The 11,394-nt window shown below is 33.1% G+C and overlaps 3 protein-coding genes across 5 annotated transcripts in view; 2 read left to right on the top strand and 1 right to left on the bottom strand.

Annotated features, from left to right (window-relative positions):
- The window catches only part of LOC123006719 (oxysterol-binding protein-related protein 8), a 10,530-nt gene extending 9,927 nt beyond the window's left edge, over positions 1–603 (top strand). The window contains exon 13 of the mRNA XM_044401416.1: positions 9–603. Coding sequence (XP_044257351.1) covers positions 9–101 — 93 coding nt within the window. The 3' untranslated portion in view covers positions 102–603. The remainder of the gene's footprint in view (positions 1–8) is intronic.
- The window catches only part of LOC123006718 (coatomer subunit alpha), a 16,358-nt gene extending 5,004 nt beyond the window's left edge, over positions 1–11,354 (bottom strand). Inside the window, exons 1-7 of one of the 3 annotated variants that reach the window (XM_044401415.1) lie at positions 11,251–11,354; positions 11,014–11,192; positions 5,962–6,377; positions 4,947–5,915; positions 4,690–4,900; positions 1,339–2,680; positions 594–1,286 (exon numbers count right to left, since the gene is read on the bottom strand). In XM_044401415.1, coding sequence (XP_044257350.1) covers positions 645–1,286; positions 1,339–2,680; positions 4,690–4,900; positions 4,947–5,915; positions 5,962–6,377; positions 11,014–11,093 — 3,660 coding nt within the window. In that variant the 5' untranslated portion in view covers positions 11,094–11,192; positions 11,251–11,354 and the 3' untranslated portion in view covers positions 594–644. Of the gene's footprint in view, positions 1–593; positions 1,287–1,338; positions 2,681–4,689; positions 4,901–4,946; positions 5,916–5,961; positions 6,378–11,013; positions 11,193–11,250 lie in introns of those variants that run through there. The other 2 variants (XM_044401414.1, XM_044401413.1) reach the window with 2 other exon arrangements.
- LOC123006720 lies at positions 8,294–10,306 on the top strand. The gene is made up of 2 exons (XM_044401417.1): positions 8,294–8,423; positions 9,340–10,306. The coding sequence occupies exons 1-2, from the start codon at positions 8,403–8,405 to the stop codon at positions 10,126–10,128; spliced, it is 810 nt and encodes a 269-aa protein (XP_044257352.1). The 5' UTR covers positions 8,294–8,402; the 3' UTR covers positions 10,129–10,306.
- Positions 11,355–11,394: the final 40 nt, after the last annotated feature.

The raw sequence follows: 11,394 nt of genomic DNA, 5'->3' as shown, positions 1-11,394 counted from the left end.
AATCTAACATGAAGTCTCGTTTTAGTCCTAGTTTCATTGAAATTATGATAATTGTGTGTTTGCTGGGCTTTTTTCAAGCTGTCTTTGTGTACTTCTTTTAGATGCAGTTTTATTGTGCATTTTATATTGTGATATAAAGTCTCGTCACTGAGCCAATGTTTGCGGAGCAGTGTAATTTATTAGCACCAAAAATTTGTGTATTTTTATTACAAACTGTGCCTTTTAACGGGCTCTTTGATTACACAATTGTTCCTGGATCGAAGCCCTTGTCAGGTTCATTTTAAATTTATTCACATTGTTATTTTGCTCGTTTAGATTAGGAACAGTGTTATGTGATATTGAAAGTCTAACTTTCGGCGAGATTTTTCAAGGTTAATGAGGGTACTCATACTTAATTGCTCGACTAGGGGCGGGGGTAGTAAACGTACACACGCGCTAAATATTTCGGTCACAGTTTTTTTTTTAATATAAAATGGTACAAAATGATTTGTAGCGAACAATTCGGATTATAGCAACTAGAATTTTTTTACATACATAGCAATTGCATGTTAGTCCTTTGTTTGATGAACACTTACAGCTTAATAAAAAAAATATTATCTGAAACGACTTTTATTTAAATACAAAGCATTAAACATTTGGAACATTTATCTAAATTGGTGAACACTAATCCTAAGTCCAATACTATCTTTCCCAATCTCAGCTACTGTACAAACATTACAGATAGCACCCTTGTACTTCGGAAGATACGAAGTGCCACAAAATGAACATTTCTCCTCGGCTTTGCCTCGATAAATCGGAGTATACGAATAACCGCATAAATTAAATGGATTATGTTCATCGTAATGCAATTGCAACTCATCCGTCAAATTTGAATCACAAACCTGCAAAATTTTTCTCGCTTGTGACGCCACTTCCGGTTTCGGACCCAACTCAAGCAATCTTCTCGCGAAAGAAGCCGCAGTTTTGTAATTTTTCAATTTAACAAACATATTAAGCGCAGTCCGAAGTGTTAGAATTTGGTGGACACGTTGCAAGTTGCAATGAGTAAAATAAGCGGCCATTTCGCATTGACGCTTCTGTTCCTCTATTGAGTTTTTCGGCAAGCTTTTGCGAAGCGTCTCCATTTGCAAACCACAAATGTATTCCCGACAAAGACGGAATAGTTGTTCAGCTTCGGACACCTCTTGTTTCGTGTCAACAATCAAAAGCGCAATTAACAAAATCAAATTTCGGAATTTTTCAATCGCTTCGCTAAACTTGGCCCCAGTAGTGAGTTGGTAACAATCCTGCAAGATAATAATAATAATATAAATGCGCAAGTTTCGGTAAATTAGATACCTGTAATTTCTGGACCAAATCGTTCAATTTGACTCCTGCAACCGGAAGCCCCCCTTTCGGGCCTGCATCCTTCCAATTACGCAAAGGATAAGTGAAGTTTGATGGCAAATTTGGTTGCCACGTTGTGCTAGTTCTAGATCCGCTATACAACGATAAGAAAATATTTTCAAAYGGTTCAAAATKAACAATTCCAAGTTGGTCATGTAACAATCTACAAGCCGATTCAAATGACCCAGCCATGACATGATCGACGGCAAATTGTGAATTTTTCGTCCATGCTAAAGTCGGACTAGGCCCTTGAGATGGCAAATGAATAAAACTTTCACTCGATTGTTGCGTTTGTGACGTTCCCAAATCAGGTATTTCCAAATCAGCGTCTTCAACATCCCAACCACCTTCATCTCCTGGGACTGCATCGTCCGATTTGCGTTCGGTGTCAACATCAATCTCCTCATCGTCGTCACCCCAACCACCAACTTCCTCATCCAAAGCTTCAGTTGTTGGTTCAACCATCAAACTCTTCATATTTGACGCAGCTTGAACCATTGCGTTAGTCTCAAAGAAACTGCGACTGACTGTCAATAACGGCCAATTGCTCTCAGCTTGTTGAATTGGCGGTGGAGGGATAAAGAATTTTGCGTTGGGGTCAACATCGGGCACTTTTTTCTCATTCCCAATCAAACCTTTCAATTCTTCAGCTTCCTCCTCGTACCCGTGAGTTGCAGCTGTTAAATAAGCTAAAGATGTCAAGTTTGATTGCTTCAAAACTCTTATTCTTTCTTCAACATCACCAAGTAATAAAGCACCATGATATTGCGATGAGCGTGCTTTGCGAATCTCAGCAATTTTTGTCATTTTACGCAACTTTTCCAAATTGCCGGTGATTAAATACAAGAATGACAATTTCTCGAAACTTTTAGTTCGCTGATAACACATTTCGACCACTTGGTGGTTGCCGTGCCACAAAGCGGTTTGGGCCAATTGTTCCCAACAAAGTTTATCATTTAGGGCTTTAGCTGCGTCCAATGCAATCTCAATATTGCCACATTCTAGTGCCAAAGTGAAACGAGTCTTGTCATCTTTGACAAAATGCAAAGCCACCTCAGGGTAACCCTTTTGTTGCAAATATGAAATTATTGCTTGACCCACTAGACGCGAATTTTTAACCATGAATAAGACTTCATCGTAGCGGTGGTGAATCAAAGATAATTTAAATTTGTATTCTGTAGGATCGATTGTTAGAACACGAGGCTTGCATTCACGGTCTAAACAAAAGACATGCTTTCCTTTAACTCGAGTGATGTAAATTGGCAAGTCGAGAGTACGAATAATCCCATGGTCGCTAAAAAAAATAACAAATTATCTTTACGTAATACAGGGTGTCCCAGCGAGTTGGAAAAGTCCATTAATGATCTTGATGTGGTAAAATTAAAAAAAACAAGGACATTGATAGATACTAATCTAGTCCATTGCCTAAAATTATTTTCAACTATACAGCGCGTTTCAAACAAACTTGTGTTTTTTAAATGAAATACCATGTTTTTTAATGATTTTTATGACAATGTTTTTTATTGGTTTAATAAATAAGACGTTTTTTTTTGATGAAAACATGCACTTTTTAAGACATCTAGAAATATTTTTTTTACTACTGCAAAGAAGAAGGTACAATCAGTGTAGAAAAGATTGTCCTCCTAATATCTTTCCCACTGTAAACGTCATTTCTTATTTAACAGTATATTTAGTGAAACTCAGTTACCGATTTTACTTTCAATTGAGTAAATAACAAATTATTTTGAAAAATTTACAACTTTATACTGCATTTAAAAATTAAATTACAAAATAATAATAAATAATCAATGTTTGTTATTTATATACAAAGGTAGCAAGTAAATGGCATAATTAAATAAACAATATTATTATTAGTAATACCTAATTAAAACCATTTATTATTAGGAATTAAAATGACCAAATCTAACCAGGCACAATGTAACATAACTCTTTAATTTATTGTTAGCTTAATTATTTTTATATGAAAACAAGTATTGCAATTGACAAATTAAATAATTTCATTTCATTTTTATTCAGTCCAAACAAACTTTGACAACAAATACATCGATTTTACTATAGTAAAGAGAAGATAAAATATTTAAAAAAAAATTAGTTTTATTCTCACCTAAGAATGACCACTTTGTGGTTGAAACGCGTTGTGTTTTAAATAAAAGTTTGGTGTGACGGGCTAATCGTATTTGTGTTCATCGTTTCCATACCAAGAAGATCCAAGAAGAAAAAAAATTAAAAAAATTGTAAACTATTTATTATGTAGTAAGGTATTTTTTTCTTACTACAACAGTGTTTGTTTTATTCGTATTCAAAATTAATTTGCAAAATATTATTGTATTAAAGTTAGAAGTAATTTTTTGGTAATAATTTGTTTATTAATAAGGTAGACAGTTTTCCAATGGCTATGATTTTTTTTAATTCACAAAAATAAAAGTTGATTAATTTAGTTTTAATAATATAACTGAACTGAACAATTATTAGCAAAAACAAATTCGTAAATTTGTTACAATTGCTTTGCGATTGCAATACCTTGGTTGCAAAAAATCTCAATAGTTCAATTTAAATATTCCTTTTTTGTAAAGGTTGCTACGAGTTCAAATGAGTTAGCACGTCAACCTGTTTGAATTGAATAAAAATTAATAATGAAATTATTTTGTCATTTACAAATTTATCAAAAAAATTAAGTATCAATATTTTAAAGAGTTATATTAAATAGTCACTAGATTTGGTCATTTTATTTCATAGTAACAAATAGTTTTTATTAATTTAATTTTACCATTTAAAATGGCATTTACTTGTTATCTTAGTAAATAAATAACTAATTAAATATCTTTTCTTTTATCAATTCTAGACATTAAAAGTTTATTTTTTTAGATAGACAATTTATCAATCTATTAGATGCAAAAATAAAAAATACGTGTTCCATTCAATTTTTTTACGTTACTTAACTTTTAACAAACTTCTTAATTTGTTAATGTTTACAAATGCAAAACACTAAAAAATTGCTACGGCTTTAAATTCTGTACTTTCTTCTTTGCAAAAGTAAGAAAAAAATTGTTCTAGCTGTCTTAGTTTTTGTGTATTGTTGTAAAAGGCTACATCCAAAAATGCAAAGAAACATACGGTGTTTCATTTAAAAAAAAACACAAGTTTGTATCGTAACTTATTTTTGGGACATGCTGTTAAAAATAATTTTAGGTGACCTATACATTTTTTTTATTTTACCATTTAAAGGTCACTAAGGGACTTTTTCAACTCGCTGGGACACYCTGTATAAAAAARTGTAATTACCCATGAATCAAAGTGTATTTGATATGATTGCTAGTGGTATAAATAAAAACACCGGAATCATCCCAAGCCCCTGATTTGACTCTTGTATTTTCATGCAAAGAGCACAAAACTTCCAATTTTCGGTTACAAATAGTAACTGTATGTTTAGCCAACAATGCGATAAAATTCATATCGTGAGACCAAACAACATAGCGACATTTATTTATTTTGACTAGAAATAATTACGTTAAATTGATCTACTACAAAATTGACTATACCTTGTTCCAGGGTACGTTTCCGCTGAACGTCAAACATAGTCAAATGCTCTGGATCCCTCAATAGTAGCATTCCAGTTCCGGCATAGAAAATTTCATCACAAGGTGGCGTTTGCACCTTTTTGTGTACCTCATTTTTCAAATTTTTAATAACGAGTTGATGTGACCGGTCCAAAACCGCAAATCGATTTCGRGCGACCCAAATTGCTGTCAATCCTGATGATCGTTTACTTTCAGCTTCGGGGACTTGATCATCACGATCGGATTCTTTTGCGATCGTRTACAAATCATAAGTGCTATTATCCAAATTCGAAGATCGGATTGATAACAAAACGGCATTTTCGGCCGGATTGAACGACATTCTATAAACGGGAGTTTTGCCYCCACCTCTAATCTGAAGAACAGGGACGTCTTTGGACGTGGTGAAATCAAGTTTGCGCAAATGACGATCTTTGACATAGTAGAGGAAGTTTCTATGTACGGTGTATGCCGGCCTTTCACGCTCTAGTTTGAAAATAATCATGCCTGTATCATGCCCCGCCGCAAATAAATTCAAATTAGGGTGAGCTGTTAACACCCAAAACCGGTCATGTTCCCTCCGAAATGTATGCAAATAGTTGCGTTTGGCCATATCCCAAATCCTGATACTCTTATCTTCACTATTTGATAAGAGGAGTTCCTGACGTGGATGAAACAAAACACACGAAACGTTATTATAATGCCCACGGCATGTATCAACCTCCCAAGCTTTTGAATCATTCATTCTCCATAATTTTATTTGGCGATCATCAGCCCCGGAAACAATCAGAGGTAAAGTGGGGTGGAAACATGCCCAGTTTACTCCGCGATCATGCCCTTCAAGGACATGTTTCACGACGGCATCAGCTTGACCAAACAAATCGGTACTACCGGGATTTTTTAAATGGTCTTCTAAACCTCCAGGTCCAGGAGCAACGTTCTTTTTCCTCAAACCTTTACCAATTTATAGAATGGGTTAAATAAATTGTTTTTTTTTTACCAGAAATGTCCCAAACTCGTACTGTTGAGTCGAGGGAAGCGGAAACTAGGAGGTCTTCAGAAGGGTGGAATTGCGCACACATGACGTAGTGGTTGTGGCCGGTGAGGACGCAAATGCAAGTCCGACTTTGCCAATTCCATATGCGAATGGTTTGGTCATCGGAAGCCGAAACAATCCAAGGGTATTCATGGTGGAACATTGTAGTGCGTATGTAATCCAAATGGCCAAGAAGGGTAAAAATACAACGTTTTTGTTTGTAATTCCATACTTTGATTTTGTAATCATCGCCGCCAGAAACGAACAAAGGTTGCTGATTATGGAAACAAATTCCTCTAACAGGTCCATCGTGTTCGTCGAATTTTTCGAGTAAAGTACACATACGATAATCCCACAGTTGTATGGATCCATTATGCAAGCTGAATTACAAATAAAAAAAATCATTTTATTATAAATTGCAAAATATTTAATTGTAGGTAAATCGTAAAAGGTCGGATTTGGTAATGTGATGATTTATGGAGCAAGAGGATATGTAAAATGTAGATCATTATTGTTTCATTATCTAAATAGTAAATTGCCAAATAAATCTGGTATTAGACTGGGCGTTGGCCATCTCGTAGGCATCAACTGGTTGTCCTATGATTAAGAGAGGGAAAGGTCAAACATTTCTCCATATTGCACTTCTTCCATTTCCAAAAATTCCGACACTCAAACAACTTAACGAAAAAGTAATAAAAAATAATACTCCCTTGTTCACCTTTTACTGGAAAATTAAAAACAAAAAACTACACTACTCCAAAAAATTAAAGGAACAAAATATTTTCCTAAATTTTGATTTTTGAGTCATTTCTCTAGAGAAAAAATGTGATTTTTTCATTATTAAGTACTGAACTTTTCAAGCTATTACAGTCTCATTTTGACTAACGATTCTAACCCAGTGTAGGTCAAAAATTTTTTTTGATTTTATTTCAAAAATTAATCAGTATTCTTTCTTGAATTTTTTTACAAATTCAAACAAATCTAAAACATTTTTTTGAATCTTCTTTCAAAAATTAAACAGTTCATTGTTTCTTAAATGTTTTTACAAATTTTCAAAAAAATAAACAAAAAACAAATTTTGTTTATTTTTTTTATTTTTAGCAAATAATGCAAAATTGTAAACAAGTCGAAAAAAACTGTTTTTTACATTTTGATCAAGATTAGACGATGTTCAGAAACAATATGTGCAATTGTTCCCTTAATTCTTTTGCAAAACTTTGATCAATCGGTCTGAGAAATCGGTTTGATGGATTTAAAAATTAGCAGGATTGTGGGGGATACTTTAAGCTGTAAAAACACCTAAAATATTAGTGAATACGCTTTACTAAAACAAAGCAAAAACTTACTTTTTTCTCTTTTCTTTAAATCAAGGTTAAAGGTAAAAAAATATTTTCCAAAAAATCATAAAAGGCATTTATTCCAGTTTTTGATACTACCCTTATATTCTCTATAAAGTCATTGGTTGCTGAGATATCAATGATCAAAGACAAGATGATCCTTTTTCATTTAAAGTCAGATATCTCAGCGACAAATTGTCGTAAAGAGAATATGAAGAAAGCATATTAAAAGTAAACAAACATGCTATGCGGCCTATGAATTAACTTAACTAAAAAAAAATTCTCCACGTCCGTGGACCAAAAACAAAACCATAAAAATTTAGAATTTTTTTCTTGCGCTATTACTAAGAATTGCGAAATAACCGTGGCACAGAAAAAATATTTGCCAAAAGATCTCAAAACTAGAAACTTAAAACTTCAAAATGTTTTTTTTAAAGCTGAATACGACCATTTTTCGATGAGCTACAGCCTTTCAAAAATGACCAAAAAAATTTTAAAAATTTCTTGTTCCTTTAATTTTTTGGAATAGTAACGAATAAAATTCTAGATAAGAAATATTAGTTGTCCTAACAACTTTATGAATAAATTAAAATATTAGTTTGATGAAACAATACAACGTACGAGTAACGGAAATTCATTTAAAATTTAACATTCATTAAAACAAATTGCGAAAATTCCGCTTTTATAACGCAATATTTGTTTTTTAAATTAATTATTTTGTACAATATCAATGTCACGCCAAAAATTAATCAATACATTAAAAGGCTTACAAATTTTTACACACCACAAAACTTGATTAAAAAAAATATTAATTCTTATAAAAATCGGTGTTTTTGTTGATAAAATCTGCATTAATTTAGAGCGGGGTTCTACCGAAATTTAGATCTGATCTTGAGACCGATATTCAAAAAGCCGATTGTGGTACTTGTGGTACCCTCTAATTTAGAGCAAGTTATTGAGGACGGGGGAAACAAGATCCGACGCTATAAATTTCAACTCGATTCCCAAATATTAACCAGTTGTTACATATTACCGACTTAGTTGTCGTGTAAAGTGGCTGACCCCATCATGAAGGTGTACTACCTCCTCGTAAGTGTTAAGTGAATTTTCAAAAAACTAATTTCAATTTTTTTCTATTATTAAACAAATTATGGTATTTGAATAATCGCAAAATTGCTGCTTCAAGGTTTCCATTATTATAATTAAAGGGTATTGGAGAAATTTTTAAATGGAGATCAAGTTTTTTTTCACATGGAAAAACGGTTTTATTTTATGTTAAATGAAAACGACTCAAGGCAAGGGTAAGCAAACCAATAACATTGATTGCACTAAACTGTAATAAATACCAAAAACTAGAAAATCTTTTTGTTATCTATTACAGTTCTCTTCTTTAAAAATTCAAAAAACTATATCTGGAAACTTTCGGCTGCTCCCAAGTGACGCAATTGAAAATGGGTAACTAATTAATAATTGTGTAATTAATATTCATCACCTTTGATACGGAAAAATAATGTGACATTTAAGTTTTCAATCGACACGCCCATCCCAAAATAAATTATAAGTTGCAGAAACAGTAATGCACTTTATTTAAATTTTTGACACAAGTAGATCAATCAATGCCGTAATTACCGATAAAAAAAAGAAAAAATTCGGCATTGGCCTTGATTGGTATTTGGAGAACCTTGAATTTCATCCATTAGTGAAGAAACAACGAGGCGGGTCTAGTTTGGTTGTTGACATTTTAAATTTAATTATAATTTCGAATTGAAGCAATTATTGTCATACGATTGCGAAAAAATCTGACATTTTTGTTGCTTTGTATTTCTGGAAATTCAACGAGTCATAAAACTGGTTACGCAGACTGTAGGCCAAAAAATAAAACGATTACTTTTTATTATTTTTAAACGTCAATTATCATACAATCTTTGGAACCTTGAGATACTTCTCGTCAAAAACTAGAACATGTAATAAAATTCGTAGGACTACTAATTGTTTTTGTTTCTAGTTGGTGAGTGCAATTTGCGTTTGGATCACCCCGACACGTTCTCAATTTTTCTATTCACATTACACTCCTCTATCAAGCCCGATTTTCTCTCAAACTTTCCTTCCAACGCTTCCTGCAGTCTCATACACGCCACGAGTCGCTTCCACTTCTTCAATTACTTACAACATACCGAATATTCCCACAGTTGAATATCGCGGATTTGGCTATCGCACCGATTACAAAGATGGGGCTAGTTCGACTGTTTTCTACGTCACAGGACCGGAAGCTCAACACTTGAGGAGTTTCAAAGATTTCCCGAGTTTCGCACGAAAACTGCAAGAACCGATGCCCGGAAAAGCCCGGAGTCTAGCCTCGGATCTCACTGATATTAACGCCATCCCTGATGCTAATCAAAAAATACAAAATATTTTACAACCGGCCGATTTTGATAGATTATTCGATGCTGCAACTCCCGGAGTTGTGAATTTTTATTCGTTCCCTGCCGGAACTGTTCCTTTGGCTTTGGCGAGACAATTAAATACGACAAATGTCACGACAACTACGCCCTCGAGTAAAGAAGAGGAACATGAAGCTGCTGAAAGTGTCGTCAGTTCGAAAGTTGTTATCAACGCGATTGATAATATGATTAAATCAAACGGAACGACGAGCGAAAATACCACCACAACTACTGCGAAAGCAGTGGAAAGCTCGACCGAGGCGAAACTTGAAACTACAACCGCGTTTTTAGTTAATGTAGAAGATGAGGATACTACAACGAATTCGAATGAAGAAATAACCACTCAAGTGTAAAACAACTGGAAATTAGGGATCAATTTTAAATAAAAATAGAATGAATTATTTTGTTTAGATAATTGTGAACAAAATGTTAATGACCACCAAAGTCCCCTCATTAATAAATCAAGTCAATATGTATTTTAGAGTTCCTAACAAGCTAATAAAATTCATCTTACATCAAAATTACGTTTAAGATTGGGGTTTTTATATATTTACAGCCGATCATTTTCATAAACGCAAATTTTACTAAAGTCATCTTATTATAGTGAATTATTTATATAAAAACTATGTCAAAAAACTAATAAACTATTTCTAATTATTTAATCCTGTCAAATCCCACTCACTTTTAATAAATTAATGAATAACAAACTAATTATGAGCCCCTATTACACAACTTATAGGCTTTTTATCACAAAAATCAGTTTAAAATTACATTATAACATTGTCAATGTATGTGGGTGTAATGCTTAGTATTAAATAATTWAAAAAAATAATGGGGTTGTAAATTGGGTGACAAGGGGAAACCAAATTTGCGTACAAAAAGTCTCAGAAACGTCTCATTATAATATTAAGTGTGTTGAGCCACAATAGGGTTTTAGGGGACGAATTAGGAGTCACCTAAAACCTTTTGCGTACGTGATGTATACAAGATTTTTTGTTAAAGCTCCCAAAACACGAATTCACACCTATTATTAATTAAAAAAAATTTCGTTACCATAGTAACCAATTTTATATTTTAATCCGCAAAAACTGTTTTTGAGGACTGAGTACCTAAAATCACCGTTTTGCGTACTATTTTTTGGGGGCGTGTACAAAAAATAACTTTTTCAATTTGTTATGAAATATGTGCCCCATGACATGATCAGAAAAAAAATTTTGTTTATTAAATTGCAAACCTACCTTGCCAATATCCAAGGACGTTTCGGGTGAAATGATAAGCCTTTCACACGGGCCGATTTCGTTTCGAATTTGGTCAACATTTTGAAAATTGGGTAAAATTCTCAGCTGACGTGTCTTTCGAGGTTATGTTTGTCTGTGCAAATATATAAGTCAAGCCATACAATAACTTAGAAATACCACTGAAAAAACAATAAAAGGTAAAACGAACAATTCTAAAATATAACATTTAAACCGTACCTTATTTTTATTATTTATCTTTTTTAATTTGAAACACACATTTTCACAAATCCGCAAGTGACATTTACTAAACATGAAAACACGTAGCAATTTAGGGATTTTTCGTTTTCCAAGAATAGTTTCTTGGGGAGAGAAATTGCAAGT

The sequence above is a fragment of the Tribolium madens genome, unplaced genomic scaffold (assembly GCF_015345945.1).
Source record: "Tribolium madens isolate multiple individuals breed KSU strain unplaced genomic scaffold, Tmad_KSU_1.1 Scaffold_2;HRSCAF=44;Tcas5.2_LGX, whole genome shotgun sequence".
NCBI classification, from domain to species: Eukaryota; Metazoa; Arthropoda; class Insecta; order Coleoptera; family Tenebrionidae; genus Tribolium; species Tribolium madens.
The sequence above is the reverse complement of the archived record's forward strand: the minus strand, read 5'-3'. Positions and strand labels throughout refer to the sequence as shown.

Coding starts and splice junctions, on each gene's coding strand:
- LOC123006720 (XM_044401417.1), top strand. CDS start 8,403: ATGAAGGTGTACTACCTCCTC. Junction 8,424..9,339: donor TGAAGGTGTACTACCTCCTC/GTAAGTGTTAAG, acceptor TTTTGTTTCTAG/TTGGTGAGTGCAATTTGCGT.